We start from the raw sequence: 21,034 nt of genomic DNA on the forward strand, positions 1-21,034 counted from the left end.
TATATATTCAAGGCAAACACTATTGCCGCCAACTCCAAGTCATGAGTTGAGTGGTTCCTCTCATGGTCCTTTAATTTTCAGGACACATAGGCTACTGCCCTATCTTCCTACATGAGAACGCAACTTAGGCTATACTTCGAGGTGTCACTAAACTCCACAAATGGCTTATGAGGCATGTATAAGGTTAGAACAAGGTTCGTAGTCAACCATCTCTTTAGCTCCTCAAAGCTCCCGAGCTTAACATTCTTCCTAGTTAATGTCGTAAGTGGACTCAACAGTCTAGAGAATCCTTCCACAAACCTTTGATAGTAGCTGGCCAATCCTTGGAAGCTCCTCACCTCCTGCACAAAGATAGATCACTACCATCCTACTATCACCTCTATCTTACCCAAGTCGGCCCTGACTCCCTCTTTGGATATCACTTGACCAAGGAACCTTACTTCATTTAGCCAAAACTCACACTTGTTGAGCCTGGTAAACAATCGATAGTCATTGAGTGTCTTCAACACCAATCTTAGATGACTGTCATGCTCCTTAGCATCTCTAGAATATACTAAGATGTCTTCCATGAAGACTACTATGAATAAGTCTAGAAACAACCGAAACACTATTCATGATATCCATAAAAGCCATTATAGTGTTAGCTAATCCGAAGTGCATCAATCTAAATTCATAAGGGCCATACCTATGAAAGATTGCTTTGGGTATGTCACCCTTCTTAATTCTTGATTGGTGATATCCAAGCCTAAGATCAATCTTAGAAAACACTGCTACTCCCTACGGTAAATCAAATAGATAATCTATCCTTGGCAATGGATAACTATTATTTACAGTCACCTTATTTAATTCTCGATAGTCAATGCACATCCTAAGGGCTTTATCTCTCTTTCTCACGAATAGTACTAGTGCTCTCCAAGGTAAAATGCTTGGCCTGATAAATCTTTTTCTCAACAACTCTTCTAGTTGACCATTTAGCTCTTTCAACTCTGTTGGCACCATTTGGTAAGGTGTCCTGTTTAATAGAGCTACTCGTTTCTGTCTCAATCGAAAAATTGATTTCCCTAAAAGGGGGTAATCCTAACAATTCTCTAAAGACCTTGGAAAATTCCCTTACCATTGGTATATCCTCAATTTCCTTGGGTTCTTTCTCCTTAAGTACTAAGTGTACTAAATAAGTCTTAGCCCCATGTGCTAAGTCCTTCTTGGCTTGAAGTGAGGTAATCACCTCCAGCATTGACCTCAATTTGTTTCCACGGAAGAACATATCCTCCATTCTTGGCATGGAGAATGTCACTGTTCTCCATCGACAATCTATTCCAATGAAATGCCTAAATAGCCACTCCATCCCTAAAATGACATTGATTCCAAACATGTTGAACACTATCAAATCTGCCTCCAAAGGAGTCCCATCTATCTCTAAATGACACTTTCTAATACCTTAATGTAGTACACTATCCATTTTTTGGGTAGTGCTATAGAGACTCCTTGACTCAATGGTTATGCCTGAAGACCAATCATCCTAATGAATGCTATAGACACTAAACATTGGGAAGCTCATGAGTGAAATAGTGTGCTCTCGTAGAATTGCGATATCCTAACTCACCTTGTATGATCAACTACTTATACTACATGCCTACGAACATGATTAGCTAGTCATAAACTACAGTTCCTTACTTGTGATGACACCTGCCACCTAGGTCTCTAGGGCATCCTTGTATACCCGAGCTCCTCCCTTCACCAAAAAATGTCCATGGAGATGAGATGAGGGGCAATTCTCCCTAACTCTATAAACCTATAGACTCTATTGTCATATTTTTTTCTTGACCAAACATCCGAACGTAGTGATCGTCAAATTTTTTCTTGAATATCACCCACAAGATTCCTTCCACGACTCCTAACTCCATGGTAATTAAGTGTCTCTTAGTATCGCACCATACCACGGCCTCTCCTTGTAGCAAGTAACTTGCATACAGTAGCTTTTGACTCTCGATGCATCCACACACTTCAAAAGTCCTTTCGATGTCCATTATCCACCTCTCTACCATCATTGGACCCTCGTTACCAAAGAATCCCAGGTAGTGATGTGCCAAGAATTGCTCGTACGTGCATCTGCTCTATTCTCCTCACGGAGATTCTAATGACCAAACTTGCATATGATGGGCATATAACTCATGTTACTACTACATCACTTCCAAAATCCCATTTAACATTGTTGCTAGATCTTCATTTCTCTTATTACTCAATGGTCCTCCCTCGTGATTACTTGGGGGGTTGCTCTCCTCATGAGGCTCTCGGTCGCACCATACTTAAATCCTATCACATAATCCAAACCTATCACTTTCAATCCTATTGCTCTTTTCTAAATATAGATGAAACCTAGGGTACTAAAATTTCCAAGCTTACAACATTAAAATCAACTCCTACATATATGACACTGTCCTACATAATTCATAGGTTCACCGAGAGTCACGTGCAAGCTCGCTTTAGTACCAAGTTGTGGCACACAGTTAGTCATGCATCATCCAAATGTAAGTGCACATATGGTGTATAGATATAAGATCGCTAGGGAAAAGATAGAGGTTTAGTCAGTAAATTAGATCTTGTAGTACCAGAGTTTAAAATATATTTCAGAAATCATTACTATCATTCCTCATAAACATTGACATGAAGTTACATACAGCCCAAAATGACATGTTCATTGTCTAATAGGTGGCAGACTTAATACAGTTGGTCGCCCCTTACTAAAAGACTAAGTACAACTCAAAATGATGCATGCCTCCTACAACAAAGAGAACTCTCCATCTTTAGGATTCAAGCAAGGTTAGCTCTTCCTCCTTAGGCATTACTCTTGGTTCTAACTCTGCATAAAAGTCTATGGTTCCACTTGTTCAACTGCCAACATAAAGACATTCATCACAAAGATATTTGTCACACAGTCAATTTGTCGCCTGATGCTAAAACAGGGAAGTGCTGCTCTTTCCTTTAACATCAAAAAAATCCCTTCTACCCAATCAACATGGTGCAAGCCAACTCGCCTATACCCCAAGACAAGTCAACTCTCACACAGAGATAACATGTTGCACTGAGGAACTTCTACTCGGCCAACCAACTTGAAGATACCAAAACATGATACGCCGGGAGATTCTGCATCTCGATTATTAGATGAAGCCAACACGATATTGCCTTACCCCAAACATTCACGGAGAATTCCTCTACCCATTTGAAGCTAGTGGTGACATCTTACAGCAATGAGCTCAGGGAACTCTGTCCTATCCCATGAAGATCGATGCATTGTACAGTTACTCACACAAAGATAAAGATATTCACATAGAGATTATGAATTAGTTAAAAATAACAAACACATTTAACATCTCGGATAATAGGAAATGTGCATAAGATAAACCTAATGAATCAAAACATACTTATTCATGTCAGAAAGGGGAAGGTTTTGTGTTTTTATTTAGTTATTTTATTAATTATTTTATTGGTTCCTTTGTTTTAAATTGATTATTATTATTATTAAAGTATTTTATCCTTATTACTGCTTAAGTTGTGTAATTTATTTTATTGAACTTTTTCTTGTTATTATTTACTATCTATTATTTATTGGCTCTTCATTTCAAATTATTTTTATTGTTGGGTTTTGCTATTTTATTTTACTTAGTTACTGTAGTTTTAAGTTAAACAATTGTTTAATTCAGATCAGGTTGAAAACCTAAGATGAGGGATTAAAACCCCAAGTCCCTTTCTTTTTCCCTTTCTCTCTCTCCTCCCTTCCCTTCAGCTCACCGGTTGGCCTTCCCCTCCCCTCACTCGATCTCCTCCCTCAAGGAGCCCAGCCATCGTCGACCACCACTACAGCGCCGCACCTCCACCACCTCACCGGTGACCTACCTCCGATTGGACCCAGCCCATGACACCTCTCCCTCTTCCTTTTACTCTTCCCATAGGCCCCTCATGCAGCCCTCCCTCTTAGTTTCCACTCTGCTACCATGACCCAGCCATAGATCTGCCACCAGCAGCCCACTACACTGACCCCAGCTCGCTAGCGACCTCCCTCATGCCAGCCTCCACCCTCACAGCCTCTCTCTCTCTCTCTCTCTCTCTCTCTCTCTCTCTCTCTCTCTGTGTGCAGCATTCGAGAAACCCATGTGGTTTTCTCCTCTGTGTGCCGTCGTGGTGTAGCCTCATGCCACCACAACCTTGCCAAGGTCTTTCCAAACCCCTCCATGCTCAACCCCTTCCAATTCCACCCCTTCTAGTTCTCCCTCTCCCTTCTACAGTTATGCCATACACATCCTCAACCCCCTTACCATTGTATGCCGCCACCCCCAACCACCATGAGCCATCACCATCCATTCCACTGACCACCATAAGCCCCTTCATGCCCAGTCATGACCTCCGCTTAGGTTCCCCTCCCAATTTCCAATTTTGAGACCCACGACCACCCTTTAGAAACACTGCTCCGCCACTGCTCCGCCACCTTTGGCATCAACCTTGATCTTCCAGATTTGTATTCCATTGTTGTAAGTAATTTTTTGAACAATTTATTGAGATTTAAATATATTTTTACACTAACTTTTTTTTCTGTAATCTTCTTGGTTGTGACTGGCCTTGGGTTTGGGAAGTGTTGATTTTATGGATTGTGGTTGTTGTTGGACGTGGGCCTTAGGATAGATTGGAGGCTGGGTTTATTTGTGGAGTTGGACTATGATTGATGTATTTTATCTGATGAGTGGTGTGCCATGACATCCATTATATTGTTGCATGCATTTTCATGTCTTATGATTGAAAATTAGAATTTTTTGTTGAGAAAGCATTTTTGGGTGTGTGCGTATCACAACCCCAAGCTGAGAGGATGTATTATCTCGTGGAGCTCCTTTGGTCACTCAGAAGCCTATAAAAATGAGTGACATCCCATGAGTTGTTGCCAGGAGACAACGAGATCAGACAAGATGGTAACGCTCTAGTGTCGACTCCGTAGCCCCACTGCTGGTGAGGGCTAGAGGATGCTTGGTCATGAACGAGCTGGACATTGCACGTTACGAAGTCACAAGCACGGTTGTTACCCGTGGTGTGACAAAGGAAGCCAGGGTGTACGGATGAACCCTAGGGGAGATCATTGTGCATACAAGATAATTGGATATGTGGGCCATTTTTTAGGAAAATTGTGGATTTTGATAAATGGATATATGTGGACTATTTTCTGGGAAAATTGTAGTTTTATAATTGAGCCGTTTTCTAGGAGAATGGTGGTTGGTATTTTTAATGGACGTGTTTTCGGCCAAATGGGATTTTTGGCATATGTTGGAAAAATAGTCATTTTTAGGGAAAATGATGGTTTGGTCTCATGTATGTTTCAACATGTGAATGCATACATGTTGGTTGCTTAAATGTGTTTTTATCTCGTGGATTGTTTGGTTAGTTACTTACTGAGACTCATAATCTAATGTGGTATTCCTATCCTAGTTCCATTTTGTGGAATCGTAGATTTTGATGTAGATGATGAAATTGAGCTTAAAGAGTCGACTCTGCCGGAGGAGTGACTTGTGGTTGTTTTTTTTTTATTTTTTATCATAGGATTTGTTTCCCTTTTTGAGTATGTAATTTGGCTTTTACTTTATTTTAATGGATAACTGTATAACCTTTTGAAAGGCTTTTATTTTGGTGGTTCTGTTTTCAAAATTCTGGTACTTATTTGACTATCTTTTATTTATCCACTGCAATTTTTATTATACACTTTTTGCATGTACGCACGCTTAGCACTTCTCGTTGGGGTGCATGACCCACATTATCATCATCCCGGTGTCACAATTCCCACCTTTTCATATGTGGGAGTCGGGGGCGCCATAGTGTCATCAAGCTCGCTACTCAGTCCTTCACTCCTTCTAAAGATTTTAGCTTCATGAGGTCACATGTGTGTAAGATTTAAAAAGTGAGATTTTGTCTCATGTCCAAATCCCCTTTTATGGACCACACTTCCTTAAAACCTGCCAAATCCTTAGTCCATCCTTGAATGAAAGTCTTTCACGTGGTGTTTAGCCATACCTCAAGGGACAGATTCCTTATTTAATCACATCATTTATAGCTATTTGGATCATGTTCCTAACTAGCTAGCTAGCTTACTTTATACATGTGATGTAAATGGGTGCTCCATTGCATATTTTTTAAGGAACCTATCCAAAATCCTTTTCCTTTAGTAATTTCCAACCACCTACATGCCTACCTCATATTCACATCACCATTATTAGGACCCAAGCTCAACATACAGTCGTAAAGTTATCATGCATGTCAATTAGGGGTGGACAAGTTTTGGTCTGGGCCCGAAAAATGGGCCAGACTGAAAATTGTATCAATCAGTTTAGGTCCCACAAATTGTGGACCGAATAAATTTGGTCTAGTTTTTGGGTCTATAAATTTTGAATTGGGCCAGACTGAACTATATATATATTTAAAAATTGATTATATCACTTCTATATAGTAATTATATAAGTTAATGATGTTGTTGATGACGTGTTTTGTACACCTAATGGTTGGGTTCACAGTGGTCCAGATCTTCAGTTTCTTGGGCCTGCGATAACAAAGAAAGAGTTGGGACGGCTCAAGAAGCCTCTGATGCCTAAGTTAGCAATAATCTTTTAGTGTTTCATGAGGTAGGAAACACAGCAAGTAAAATGCTCAATGGGAAGGATTTTGATCCCTTTACCTGAAGGCTGAGGGTCCTTATATACCCAGCCGCAACAGCCAAAAGGCCATACCCTACGACTTGGGGGGAAGGTATGTCCACTCGGAGCTCCCTCCACCATACTGCATTTAATGTGGCATGACCCTCTGGGTTAATTTATTAATGCAGCATGATTGTCTGGTGAATTTATTTAATGCGACAAGATTTCTTGGTGCTGCTTTAGAGTTCTGTCCCTTCTCTCTGGTGTGTTTCCCTCCCTTTCTACTGGTTTGGCTTCCCGTGCTCCCTATGTAATGTCTCATCCTGACTCGAATCGGCATGGGCCTGGTTTCTCGGGCCCTTTGAGGTGCAAGGGACCCTTCTGATATCTGGTCTAGGCTAGTCCTCATGGGCTTGAGGCCCTAAAAGAAAAATTCCTCCAACAATTACCCAGCCAATTCTCATCGGACTATGCCGATGGCAATTTCTTTGCTTCTGTCAAATAACGTCACTTGCAACTTCTACCCGATCGATTAAGCAAAAGCTGGTGCAGTTTGATCATTCCACATGTGCAATCTAGGTTCTTCCGTTGTAGCTCTCGATGTGGCTCTCTGGAACTTCATCTCGATACTCAATGACAGTCATTCCGTCTTTTTCACAATGATGATTGTTCGACGTTCTCTTTGCTTCGTGGATACATACTCATGCAGGCTTTAAATCCTTCTCCCCCTTTTTGTACTCATAGTGTGTCGAGAGCTGATCTTTACCAACATAACTTCTACCACACTCTTACTGCCTTCCTCTCATTTTTTTCGCTTTCCCTTTATTCCTTCTCGTTCTCCATCACTTACTGGACTCTCACTATCCAAATGGCTATTCAAAAATCTACCAAAATTGCTAGTTTCAAGTGTCGTCTCGAGGCAGGCTTGTCAAAGCCGTCCTACATGGGACACTTTTGGCACTCTGAGGCCTCTCCTAAGTTCCTCTAATCATTGGCTTTGACCTATCGTGTCCCGGACACAGTGGTTTTCAAAGCCCCAGCACCACGCGAAAGGGTTGTCGTTGTCGATGGTTCAGCATCTTCTGACTCGTCAAGGAAATGGGCTCCAGATTTTCCCTTTGAGGGCAAGGGGAAGAAAGCCTGCTCTTAGCCCAGTGGGGACGACCTTACGTTCCTGAAGATAGTGAGGAGGACTCAGCGTCCTAGGGAGGGAGAGTTGAAAAATCCTGGTTCATCCACCCTGCCGCCTTTTCCTATGACTTTCGTTGTGGAACCTATAGCAATCCTTGGCTCGAGGGGCCCAGGTGCTCTCGTGGAGTCGTGGGATGCATCCCGGAGAGGGAACTTGGTCCAAATGCATTTCTAAGGTGCTCTTTTAGATAGGGCACCTCGTCAAATCCAGGTGGTAGAACGCCCTCAGAACTGAACACGAAGATGTCTCCATCATCGGCGTCTATCGTTCGATCCCTGGCTGAGGCTTTCAAGCTTGAGAAAGTCTTGGCCCATCTTGTAGTGGACTTCAACTCTGTAGAAGAGGGGACTTTTGCCCGAAGATCTCCTCAAGAAAAAGTCATTGCGGGCTATGCCTTGGTTATTGGTGCTGCTGTCTAGCCGACGTTGGACACAATCATTGGCACTGCCGAAGACAACTAGTTGCCGGCCAAACTTACTGTCCCTACCCCACCAAGTCCTGGGAAGGCCGCAACGGTAGCTAGGAATTCTGGAAGGGAAGCTGGCATAGCCTTGAGGGTGAGGAAGGGTCACCACCTCTTGTATTTACCCCCTGCCGGTGACTAAAGGCACTCTTGCTTCTTCCAATCATAAGCCATGTAAGGTGGTCCCAAGTGAATCTAAGGAAGGCAGGTTAGACTTGCACTTTTTGAAAGATGAAGACGAGGCTATCCCGGCTTATCCCCATCTTGAGGGTAGAACTTGGCGAAAGGAGGCCCTAGAGCGGGCGTCTAGGCCGTTGCAGAAGCTTCTCTTAGAGGTTTCTTCTTGTCCTATGTTTTTTCCTTAGCTACACTTTCTTCCTTCCTCTTTATCCACGCCTTTTTCTTTTAACCTTAGAGTTTGTTGGGGGTTGTATGGTTGGTCGAGCATATTGTGAGTGGCCATGAGGCGGTCAAGAGGGAGAACCTGGAGCTTCGGTCTATAGTGATGAAGACTCTCCATTACGCCAATGGAGAGAGGGAGGAGAGAAGCTGCCTAAAGACGAAGCTGGCTATGGCTAGTGAGTGGGAAGTGAAGGCCCAAGAGTCACTGAGCAAGCTTTAGGAGTCACTAGACTTGGCATAGGTGGAGAATGAGAGTGTAAGGGGCCTTAGGGATTTTGACGCCTAGCGGCTCAAAATGTTGGAGAAGGAACGCTCAACATCGTTGGCTATTGCAAAGGATAGAGGAGCCTTGCTGTACGTAGCCAGAATCTGGGAGGATGAGGTGCTAGCTGAGTTGGGAGCAGCCTACAAGAGGATAGCCGCCCAGGATTTGGTCATCCAAGATTTTTGGAGAAACTTATCGCAAGTGCAAGAGGTCACCACTCGGTTGAGTAAGCAGCTGGGGAGGGCAAAGAAAGTTCTGAGGGCCTTGAAAGTTTGTGATGAAGCTTGGTCTCACAGGTACTATGAGGGCCTTGAAAGTATGCATGACTACATCATCCTAAACCCTTAAGAAAGTTCTGAAGCTTTGGAGACGCACTTGCGGGTCGTTGATTTTAAAGATCTTAAGCCTGATCCAGTCACTCTTAATCATGCTGGCAAGATCGGCTTGGAGATGATTCTGAATGCATTTCTTTCGGAGGACGATGATCCTCCTGACCATCCTTCTGGGGGTGACGTTGGTACCAATTTTAGGGGAGGTAGCTTTGAAGGGGTTGAGGCTAACCTCGCTGAGCCTAGGTCAAAGTTGGGTCCTCTCGAGGTAGGCCCTACTGACCCCGAGGGGAACTCAAGGGCTTCCCATGATTGATCCCACTTGGCGATGTTGCCAGGGTTCTTCCTTCTTCTTTTCATTCCTCCTCCTTTTTTTTTTTTTTTTACAAATTGTGATGTAGTTTTTTGCCTTTACTCTCTATCTATAAAGACTGTGGACTTTACGCATCCCTTCATTACTATATGTACATTTCATATGATAATACATCTTCTTTATGTCATTGTTCCTCTACATCTCTGGTTTCTTCTTTACACGGTCAGTTTGTCTTCCTATAGTAGAGGTTTCCTTTTTCAAGAGGTGGTGCTTCGTATTCTGTCCCTTCAATTTTGTTGCCATACGCTGGCTCTTGGTGAAACAATGAGATTGGTTCAGTAGTCGATAATTCGTTCGTGAATCTTGTGTAGTTAGCCATTAATGTATATCTATTAGTCTCCATGTATTGATGGCATTGGATAACACTCGTTGCGTGCATCATGGGATTCGTGCTGGGCCATTCACAAGATTCACGTTGGCTTTGGTGAGACTCTAGGATGCGTATGCTTCCCGAATCTCAGGAAACCAATTGTCGCTTCTTGCCTATATATAGTCCCTCATTGCCTTCACCATTTGCCATCAGATCTTCCTTCCTGCTTCTTAAGCATTTCAAAGCTTCCCTCCTTCTATGTTGATCCGTAGTTGGTGGTTCCTAACTCCGATGGGTCTTTTGGCCTTAGGCCAACCTTTTTGCACTGCATCTTGTGGTGGATTTTTGTTGAGACAGGCTTGTGGTAGTTTCTTGAGGCTTTTGGAGGATGTTTTTCTAAAAGCAATGACATCCCTCTATGAGGTGTGTTGCGAAGGTGGTGCACCCCAAACCTTGCAATTGCTCTGTTCAATGGTTTTTCCTATCTCAGAACTCCTCGTGTAGTTCATGTTCCATCATTACATCTTGGCTCGTTCCCATGACGAGAATGGAGCAGGGCTTCTCACTCAAGCCTGGCGGGCAAAGGGGACTTCTAACCGCCTGGACTTGCCCCGGTTCTGGCACTTCCTCTCCAGCTAGGAGAGAAGAAAGATGGGGGCCCCTGTCTCTACAGGGGTTTGGCCTCTATTTGCTACTTTCACATAAGGCCCAGCTTATGCAAGAGTGGTTTTGGTTGAGGCTGGTTTCCCCCTTTGGTTGTCCTCAACAGTTGTGGGCTTTGGTTGCTTGGGTTGGTTTCGCGCTCTTAACTTCACCTCCTCCAACAGTTTGGGAGGGTTCTCCTCGGGTGACCCCGTCGGTCTTGTCTTTTTCTGCAAACGGTACCATAAGGCACCCCACCGAGCATGACCCTATTCGCAGATTACTCTAACTCTTTCTCTTTGCATGGTTTCTTACGAAGATGTTGTATTCTTCCATTTTGTAGTTGTTTTGAAAGTTGATGAATAAAGTGTTCTTTTGTTTATGCCTTTAACTTTATCGCTCATTTCTGGTTTACTCGTTTGCTTTTTACACAAGCCCCTTATGGGTGACAGTATATTAATTGCTCGTTGAGGCTTATCTCACTTCTTTTATTTCACTGAGCTACCAACTTCCTATGCTGTGAGAGCGATTCCAAATGCTGGGCAGTACCCCACCAAGTATAATGACCTTTTCACTCGCTTACCTTCATGAGGGTCGAGTACTTAGGCTAAACTAGGCTAACCTTAGCATCTGGTGACGTTTATGGATGTGGCACGACATGTAAGGTCGGGTTTGTTTATAACTCCTGATGGAGGTCGTGCAGTGTGCATGACCAAGCACATCTCATTGACCCTCCCTCTTTGGCTAGAGGAATTAAAGTGGTATGTAAGACTGACCTCACCCAGAAATCCTTTGCGAAGCTCGAGAGGTGTGTAAGCCTAACTCACCTCATTAACCCTTACATTTGGCAAGAGGGGTCAAGCAGTATGTAAGATCGAGCTCACCCAAAAATCCTTTGTGGAGGTCAAGGGGCACCTAAACCCAGCTCCCCTCGTTGAGCCTCATGTTTGGCGAGAGGGTTCGAGCGGTATGTAAGATCGGGCTCACCCAGAAATCCTTTGTAGAGGTCGAGAGGCGCGTAAGCCTAGCTCGCCACGTTGAACCTTATGTTTGGCGAGAGGTGTTGAGTAGCATGTAAGACCAAGCTCACCTAGAAATCTTTTGCGGAGGTCGAGAGGCACGTAAGCCTAGCTCGCCTCATTAACCCTTGCATATGGTGAGAGGGGTTGAGCGGTATGTAAGACCGAGCTCACCCAAAAATCCTTTCTAGAGGTCGAGGGGTGCGTAAGCCTAGCTAGCCTCATTAACCCTCGCATTTGGTGAGAGGGTTCGAGTAATATATAAGACTGAGCTCACCCAAAAATCCTTTCCAGAGGTTGAGAGGTGTGTAAGCCTAGTTCGCCTCATTGCTTCGCGTTTGGCAAGAGTGGTCAAGCGGTATGTATGACCAGGTTCACCCAGAAATCCTTTGCAGAGGTCAAGAGGCAAGTAAGCCTACCTCGCCTCGCTGACCCTCGCATATGGTATGTAAGACTGGGCTCACCCAAAAATCATTTTTGGTGGTTGAGAGGAGTGTAAGCCAAGCTCGCCTCGTTTACCCTCACACTCAATGAGAGGGATCGAGCAGTATGTATAACTGGGCTCACCTTTGCGAAGGTCGCACGGAATGTATTACCAGGCACACCTCATTGATCCTCGCATTCGGCCAGTGGGGTCGCTCTTTTGTATGCGTTGCAAAATTGAAACCTAGACATAGAATTTTATTAACAATCATTAACCTATCTTGATGGGTTGACATGGGGAAATTTGAAGCCTTTGTTCGCCTAGAGGAGGTGGTCTCTTTCAAAGTTGTCTTAGGTAGTCTTGGGACAATCCCGCACTCTGCCCAGGGAGGGGTAGGGGCGCCTCAAGCCACACCCTCCCCTTCAGACCCCCGGGGGACGTAATCATCACATTGCTGTGACGGGACGGTGCAATGTTCAAGTAGCCTTGGGGATGGTCCCACTTTCCTCCGCAAAGGAGGTCAGGCTAACCCAGGTTAGTCCTGCTTGTTGACCTTTACATGGAAGTAGTCTGTTTGGACAGTATGTCTAACTGAACCCGCTCTCATCATTTGATGTCACAGGAAATGAGAGTGAGGGACAGGCTGGTGCTGTACCCACTCTTCGTCATGGTGGAATGGGGTAATGTTCGGGCAACCTTAAGGCTAGACCCACTGTCCCCGCGGGAGGTTCAGGATGGCTTCTAGCTCATCTAACCCTTTGGTACCCAAAGAGGAGGTAAAGCTATTCGGGCAGAGTATGTCTGACTAAACCCGCTCCCGTTGGTCGACACCCACAAGGAAAGTAAGGTGTGTTAGGTTGTTGAGGACAGGCCTGCACTCCACCGAGGGAGGGGTAGAGGCACCACAAACCACTCTCTCCCTATTCATTCCCTCTAGGGAGGTAATTAGTCGATGGCCTAGAAACCATATTACTCTTCACCATGATGGGATAGGGTAATGTTCGGGCAGCCTTAGAGCTGGTCTCGCTCTCCTCTGCTGGGGAGGTCGAGCAAACAAGGGGTTACTCCTACCTGTTGACCCATACGTGGAGGTAGTATGTTCAGGTAATTTGTCTAATTGAGCCCACTCCCATCCGTTGGCACCATATGGAAGGTAGGTGAGGGCTAGGCTGATGCCGTGGCCACTCTTCATCGTGGTGGAACGAGATAATGTTCAGGTAACTTCAGGACTGGACCTGCTCTCCCCGTGGGAGGGTCGGGATGGCCTCTGGCTCATCTCACCCTTTGGCACCCCGAGGGGAGGTAAAGCTATTTGGGTAGTATGTCTGACTGAACTCGCTCTCGTTGGTCGATGCCCATGAGGAAGGTAAGGCCAATCGTGCTGTTTGAGGATAGGCAAGCACTCCACCGCTGGAGGGATAAAGTAGCTTTCGGCATTACACCCATCCCTTTATTACCCCGCAGGAAGGTAATTGGTCAATGAAGATTTGATGTTTCAAAGAGGTCATTGTTGCCGGAGATTTGTTCACTGAAGCCCTAAAAAAGACTAGTAATTTTCATTATAGAAAGTTCATATAGCAGGGAATTAAATTTACAAAATTACAAGAGGACCCGGGTCACTTTTCATTTTCCTTATATGCGCCCCTCTCCCTATTCAGCCAGGACAGTTCACATCCTGACAAGAGCTTGATGCGGCTTTATGAGAGGCTTATATTCACATTGCATGTCATTCCCCTGGTCATTGGCTTCAACTCCTGCATATACCATTCTCGTGCCGAGGATTGTTCTCCTCAGATTTCGCCTATTACTTAGGCTGTCGGGAATTTTATCTTTTGGTGGTAGGTGGAGGTGATTGCCTTCAGCTTATTGAGGATAGGCCAACTGATGATGGTGTTATACAAGGAAGGGGCACTTACCACCAAGAAGTCGACCAAGATAGAGGTAGTACTAGGAGCGATGCCTACTAAGACAGACAAGGTGATCGTCCCACTAGTTGGACTTTCTCACCTGATAAGCCTTTGAGCAGCATTTGGGCCAATAGGATCCGGGCTACATCTATTCCAATAAGGGTGAATGCTTTCTAGAACAAAATGTCCGCCGAGCTGTGTTGTAGATGAGAATCTTCCTAGTGGTGAAGTTGGCGATCTGCATGGTCACCACCAATGCGTCGTCGTGTGGATAGAGGACTCCCTCCTCATCAGATTCTTTGAAGGAAATTATGGGGGCAGGCCAACTCCTCAAAGTTTTCTATGGAGCCCGACACCAGGGAGCTGAACCACATCCTTGTTTAGGGAACGAGAAGTCAGGAACTTGGAAAAATAAAAGCCAAGAGAGATTTGAACACTAGACGTACGCTTGAGTGAGATTTGAAGTTGAAATTTGACTTGGTAAAAGGCAAGATGCCACACTAAAGAAAGCAAGACGCAAGCCATGGAATTTCTTTTGATTTTACTTTGGGGCACAAAACATGAACCTTAGAATTTAAATTGAGCAGGACCCAGCTAGAGTTGTGCAGATAGAAATTGCGAGGCATGCACGCACCAAATGGAGGCAAGCTGGTTTTTTTGAATTTTTGAAGTTGCCATCCAAGAAAGAAGTGGACAGGTTATGCTGGGCTAATTGGATTAAAAATAAAAAAAGGAAAAACACGGGGACAACTTGGAGTCTAGGTTCTTCTTTGGCACGCACGGACGTCAGTTTGGAAGAGATTTTTTTTTTCGTTTTGAAGGAGATTGTGACTGCGGAGAGTAATTATTTTTTAATGTTCATTTTCTTCTATTCCTCTCAGAAAAATAATGGTGAATTTGTTTATGTTGAATTTAATTTTTAGTATGAACTAAATTTTCTTTATTCTAGGAAAATGATGTAGTCTAATTTCAAACTATACATGCTTGTTTATGCTAATTTAAAGTAATTTTCTTTTATGTTTGCCTCATTTATTCTGAGCTTATTACTTCTAATTGATTGGTCATTAATTAGATGATTTTGATATTGTGATTTGCTATCAAAAGAGAGAATTATAGGATAGATCTTGGATATTTTGGCATAGGTAAATATAGAAATCGAAAGACTTGTATAAATCTATGTAGTATTAAAATTGTTGGTCTTAATGATTTCTTGCTTTATTAATTTGCATACTCTTATGTAAAATAATAAATAAGAATATTTTCAATTGACTATCGAAAGAGGCTTTTGGATGAGTTGGATATTTGCTAACAAACAGAGAGAATTCAATACAATTAGTTAGATTAGTAAAGCATAGTAAAAGATTAGGTGAAATCGATTTCCTAGAAGTTTTCTTTCTCATTAATTTGATTTTCTAACAACAGGTTTCTTTTTCTTTGAGTATTTTCTTTAAATTGATTTTATTTTAAATTGCAATTACAAAAATCTTAGTGACTGCTCTAAATAAAGTCAATATTAGTATAATTTTAGTATTTGTCAAAAGTAAGTTACCAATCCCTGAGGATGATATTTTTCTCATCACTTTACTATAAAATTACGATACTGTGCACTTGCAGTTTTGCACCTATCACTGGTCCTCTCAACGTCAACAGGAAGGCCCTGCAGGCCACTTCCCTAGGGAACCCATGCAACGTCATGTGGGTATTGAAAGTTTCAAAGTGGGGAACCTGAAATTTTGGCAGTAACGGAATTGCCATCACCTTGGCACTATATGGTAAGCCCATTCTGACGAGTAGTTGATCTACTATCGATGAGCTTCCCATCCTCCTTATAATTTCTTCATACTTTCCTCTGAGGTTGTAGAGCTCATCTTGCATGTGCTTCCTTTCCTCTTGGTCGTTGTCACCTCCTTCTTCTTGCCGAGACTCCTGGTGCTCGTTGGCACTCGGATCTCCGTGGTGTGCCGAATCTTGATTGTCGTCCTTGAGGGCTTGGCTTTTCTCGCAAAGAACATTCATCTCGTTGGTGAGTTTTTCAACAAGTTGTTCCATAGCTACCATCCTAGTTTCCATATTCACTGAGGCTGCTTCTTCCTAGTCCCACACCAACTGAGAACAGGTCATTGCAAGCATACAAAAGACACGTTTTTAGATTTTTTTCGAATCTCACAGATGATGCCACTGTTGATGACGTTTTTTGTACACCTAAGACCAGGTTCTCAACAGTTCGGCTCTTCGATTTCTTGGGCCTGCGATAACAAAGAAATAGTTGGAAATGGTGGCCCTGGGACAACCCGAGAAGTCTCCAATACCTAAGTTAGCAATAATCTTTTAATGTTTCGTGAAGTAGTAAATACAGCAAGTAAAATGCTCGGTGGAAAGGATTTTGATTGCTTTACCAAAAGGTTGGGGGTCCTTATATACCCATCCCCAAGGGCCAAAAGGCCATACCCTGTGACCTAGGGGGAAGGGATGTCCTCTCGGAGCTCCCTCTGCCATACTGCCTTTAATGCGGTGTGGCTCTCTAGGTTAAGTCGTTAATGTGGTGTGATCTCCTAGTACAACTTTGGAGTCCCGTCCATTCTCTCTGGCATGTTTTCCTCCCTTTCCACTGGTTTGGTTTCCCACGCTCCCTGTGTAACATCCCATCCTAACCCGGACTGGCATTCCTGTCTTACGTCAGTCGCAAGTCCCATGCGGATCGCTAAGAGACTCTGCGGGCCTGGGCCAAGTTTCTCAATCCCTCTAGGGTGCAGGGGACGCTCTTGATATTCAGTCTAGGTCAATCCTCGTGTGCCTAAGGCCCTGGCGGTAAAATCTCCCAATAGATGTAATTTTCATCTAATTTATTATCATTGACCGTATAAAATATAAAATAATATATGCTATCAATTAATAATAAATCATAAATTATATGATAATTATGTCATTATATATAAATAGTTAATATACATCATACATTCATACATACTCTACTATTTACACTTTTCTTTTAAAAAAAAAAATGAGTTGGCAATCACTCTACTATTTACACTTTTTTTTTTTTTGAAAGGAAATCTGTATATTGTATTCATGTATTTGCTGAGTTACACAATTTATCAAACTTTACACACTTAAGAATCTCTTTTGGATAATCTTCCATCCACACCCTCTCCTCTTGTATACTTAATGCAATTTTAGCAAGACTATGTGCCACATTATTACAACATCTATCTACATGCACCACAGCCCAGCCTATCCTCTTCCTCAAAGCATCTTTAAGATCTTCAACTACCTGTCCATGCCTCTCCCAACACTCCTCAGAGCTATTCACAGCCTTCACAACAGATAAAGCATCACCTTCAAATTGAACCTTTTTGAAATTTAGTTCAACACACAATTTCATGGCCCTCCATAGTGCATACACCTCAGCTACCATTGCATCTTGCACCTTTGTTCTAGGACAGCAGAGAGAAGCAACTATTTCCCCACTACTATCTCGGATCACCACCCCAATTCCACTTCTATCCTCCTTGGCTTTCCATGTTGCATCCCAATTAACCTTCAATATTTCACCCATAGGTGGTTTCCAATGAGTAGCCTTATTGCTTATAGGAACACCACTGTTTGCTTTACTGGTCTGCTTCACTTGAGCCAACTGAAAATCTGTCAAACATTGAACAGCTTGGTTAAACACTTCATTTGGCCCTACAAGCTTATAATCAAACACTATGCCATATCCTCCTCATCACCACATCCATAATTTCCAATTGCTCTCGAGACAGCTTTAGAAACCAGTCTGACCAGAGCTCAAACATATCCCTCTCCCCACTCTACCATTTATGCATTGGACTCCTCTCACAAGCCCATACATCCCTTGCCCCCTGCAACTCCATAAGGCATGACAGACAGTTTCATTTTCATTCATGCAAACTGGACAGGTAGCTTCCTTCACAACAGACCTCTTCATTAGATTCATCTTTGTTGGCAGACAGTTCAACATAGTCTTCCAAACAAAAACTTTGACTACCCTTGGTATGTTTAATAACCACACCTTCCTCCACACCTCCCCTGACTTGTTAGACATCTCCCCTCTCTCCCTTCTTCTTCTATTGATTTCCACATGATATGCACTTCTAACTGTGTACAAGGCATTTTTTGAATATGCCCATATCTGCTTGTCTGGTAACCCCGAGAGACTAATAGGTAATTTGCTTATTATTTCTGCTTCCTCTTCATTCATCACTTCTTTCACTAGCTCCACATTCCATTCTTTTTTCTCTACTGAAATTAGTTGCTCCACCTTTGCCTCAGCATGCAAAATACTGATGGAGGATTGAATTTTAAATGTAATAGCCCTTGGAACCCATTTATCCTTCCATATCTTAATACTCCTTCCATCTCCCACTCTCCAAACCAATCCCTCCCTCAACAAATCCCTTGCATTCCATAGGCTTCTCCAAATAACTGAGGGTCTGAATCCTAAGGGAGCATGCAACAAATCAGTATGTCTGAAATATTTCTCTTTAAGCATCACAACTGCCATAGAATGGGGTTTCATCATTACTCTCCAACATTGTTTTGCAAGAAGAGCTTGATTAAATGCTTCAAGCTCCCTGAAACCTAGTCCCCCATCATTTTTAGACCATCCCATCTTTGCCCAACTTCTCCACTGGATTCTGTTCTCCCTTTGCTTAAATCCCCACCAGAATTTTGCCATTAAAGAAGCTATCTCATCACTCAGCTTTTTTGGCAACTTGAACACACTCATATAATAGGCTGGAATTGCTTGAATGACTGCCTTGATTAATACTTCTTTTCCTGAAGGTGATAGAAACTGATTCTTCCAATTACTCAACTTCTTCCATACCCTATCTTTCACAATGCTGAAAGCCTGGTATCTCGATCTACCAACCATGATTGGCAATCCTAGATATTTCTTAGTTGTTTTGTTCTCTAGCTCCACAATCCTTGATAATAGCCCTTCTCATTTCACTAGCAACTGTTGGACTGAACAAGACTGTTGTTTTATGCTTATTTAAGTTCTGACCAGAAGCCTTTCCATATACCTCCAGAATCCCACTAATCTTCCTCCATTCATTCCAAGAAGCTTTCCCAAAGATTAAGCAATCATCTGCAAACAACAGATGAGTCATCTTAACACCCCCACGAGCCACTACCACCCCTTTCAATTCATCTCTTTGCTTTGCTAGCTCAAGCATAGAGCTTAACCCTTCAGCACATATTAGAAAAAGATAAGGAGATAAAGGGTCTCCTTGTCTTAATCCTCTTGAAGGAGAAAAACACTTCCCTGGTCTACCATTAATAAGAGTAGCATATGTTACTGTTGAAATACACTTCATTATCAAGTCTGTCCATCTTGCCCCAAATCCAAGCTTCCTCATAACTGCCTCTAAGTATTGCCACTCAACCTTGTCATAGGCCTTAGAGATATCAAGTTTTACAGCCATGCTCTTCACTCTGCCTTTTTGTCTACATTTCATGGAATGAAGAATCTCATAAGCTGCAATAACATTGTCTGTGATCAACCTTCCAGGTATGAATGCACTCTGACATCTTGAGATAACTCTATCCATCACCATTTTGAGTCTATTTGCAAGAGTCTTTGCAATGATCTTATAGAATACATTGCAAAGACTTATCGGCCTGAAGTCATTAACAGTCTTTGGATCATTAATTTTAGGAACCAGTACAATAAAGGTCTGATTGATAGATTCCTTCAACCTGTCTCCATTCAGAAATCTCAACACTGCTTCACTAACATCATTCCACCCCACATTCCAAAAGGATTGAAAGAAAATAGCCCCATACCCATCAGGTCCTGGTGCTTTCATAGGCCCCATCATTTTCAGAGCCACCTCCACTTCCTCTCTTGTAAACTCCTTCTAAAGACATTCATTCATAGATTCAGTCACCCTGGGCTCCAACTCAGCAATACATTCCTTAATACTTTCTTTAGATGGATGTGCACTAGAATAAACTTGTGCAAAATGTTCTCTGAATGCAGCTTTAATACTCTCCTCATTATCCCTCAAAACTGACTGGTCATCCATTATAGCCACAATCTTGTTTCTTTTTCTTCTTTGGTTAGCACATTCATGGAAGAATCTAGTATTCTTATCTCCCATTATGTACCAATTCCTCTTAGCCCGATGTTTTCACTTTATATCCTCCTGCTCCAGTAATGTACCAACTCTTTCTTGCAGATGTTTTAACTCAGTCATCCCTTCTTGAGAAAGCTCCCCTTGTAGCTCTTTAATTCTCTTTGAAATTGTTTCAATTTCCTTAGTTCTGCCTTTATCACTCTCCTTAAAGCAAGATGACAGTATGCCACTGCAAACACTTAGTTTAGTTTTCACTTTCTGTATAGGTTCAGAGTCAACTATCCACTTCTCCCATCCCTGCTTAACTGCTTGTTCACATCCTTCCTGCTTGATCCAACAAGCCTCAAACCTGAATGGGACTCTCGACCTTCTTCTGTTATAGTCACCATCACCACCAGTGAGCAAGATTGGTAAGTGATCTGAGCATCTCCCAATCAAGTTCTCCACCTTCAATTCCTTAAACAGTGTTCTACAACTATTATTTATCACAAACCTGTCTAGTCTCTCCTTTGTAAAGGATAGATCCTCTTGTTTATTTGACCAGGCAAAACCATTACCTTTGCATCCAATGTCAACTAAACCACATTCCTCCAAGGCTTCTCTAAACATTTCAAGCTATCCCTCTGGCCTGCTCCTACCTCCTACCTTCTCATTCTGCCATAAAATCTCGTTGAAGTCTCCCCCTACACACCAAGCAGAAGCATTGGCAGGTTTTAATTACCTCAATAATTCCCATGATAGCCTTCTTTTTCCTGTTTCAGGGTGGCCATAGAAACCAGTAAAGTGCCAATCACTCCCTTCCTTTTCCCCTTTAACCAGAACATTGACATGCCAGTTTGAGTAATTGATCACCTCCACTTCCTTCTGATACTTCCACATTAACACCAGACCTCCTCTTCTTCCAACTGGATCCACAATTAGGCACCCTTCCATGTCTAAACT

At 42.8% G+C, this 21,034-nt stretch overlaps 2 protein-coding genes across 2 annotated transcripts; both read right to left on the reverse strand.

Annotated features, from left to right (window-relative positions):
- Positions 1-14,087: 14,087 nt before the first annotated feature.
- LOC122290063 lies at positions 14,088-18,885 on the reverse strand. Its single transcript, XM_043097588.1, has 5 exons — positions 17,763-18,885; positions 17,098-17,633; positions 15,750-16,082; positions 15,593-15,663; positions 14,088-14,139 (listed from the first exon to the last, which is right to left on the reverse strand). The coding sequence occupies exons 1-5, from the start codon at positions 18,883-18,885 to the stop codon at positions 14,088-14,090; spliced, it is 2,115 nt and encodes a 704-aa protein (XP_042953522.1).
- A 1,261-nt stretch (positions 18,886-20,146) lies between these two features.
- Positions 20,147-21,025, reverse strand: LOC122290064. The gene is made up of 2 exons (XM_043097589.1): positions 20,814-21,025; positions 20,147-20,693 (listed from the first exon to the last, which is right to left on the reverse strand). The coding sequence occupies exons 1-2, from the start codon at positions 21,023-21,025 to the stop codon at positions 20,147-20,149; spliced, it is 759 nt and encodes a 252-aa protein (XP_042953523.1).
- Positions 21,026-21,034: the final 9 nt, after the last annotated feature.

This window comes from Carya illinoinensis, chromosome 12 (genome assembly GCF_018687715.1).
Source record: "Carya illinoinensis cultivar Pawnee chromosome 12, C.illinoinensisPawnee_v1, whole genome shotgun sequence".
Classification (NCBI taxonomy): domain Eukaryota; kingdom Viridiplantae; phylum Streptophyta; class Magnoliopsida; order Fagales; family Juglandaceae; genus Carya; species Carya illinoinensis.

What these genes read in the sequence shown, in the direction of transcription:
- LOC122290063 (XM_043097588.1), bottom strand. Translation starts at nt 18,885, where the DNA reads ATGGTTGGTAGATCGAGATACCAGGCTTTCAGCATTGTGAAAGATAGG. An exon ending in TTTGAGCTCTGGTCAGACTG is followed by an intron (nt 17,634 to 17,762) that starts GTTTCTAAAGCT and finishes AATGTTTGACAG; the next exon opens with ATTTTCAGTTGGCTCAAGTG. An exon ending in GCTTACCATATAGTGCCAAG is followed by an intron (nt 15,664 to 15,749) that starts GTGATGGCAATT and finishes TGGGTTCCCTAG; the next exon opens with GGAAGTGGCCTGCAGGGCCT.
- LOC122290064 (XM_043097589.1), bottom strand. Translation starts at nt 21,025, where the DNA reads ATGGAAGGGTGCCTAATTGTGGATCCAGTTGGAAGAAGAGGAGGTCTG. An exon ending in CTATCATGGGAATTATTGAG is followed by an intron (nt 20,694 to 20,813) that starts GTAATTAAAACC and finishes TGAAATGTTTAG; the next exon opens with AGAAGCCTTGGAGGAATGTG.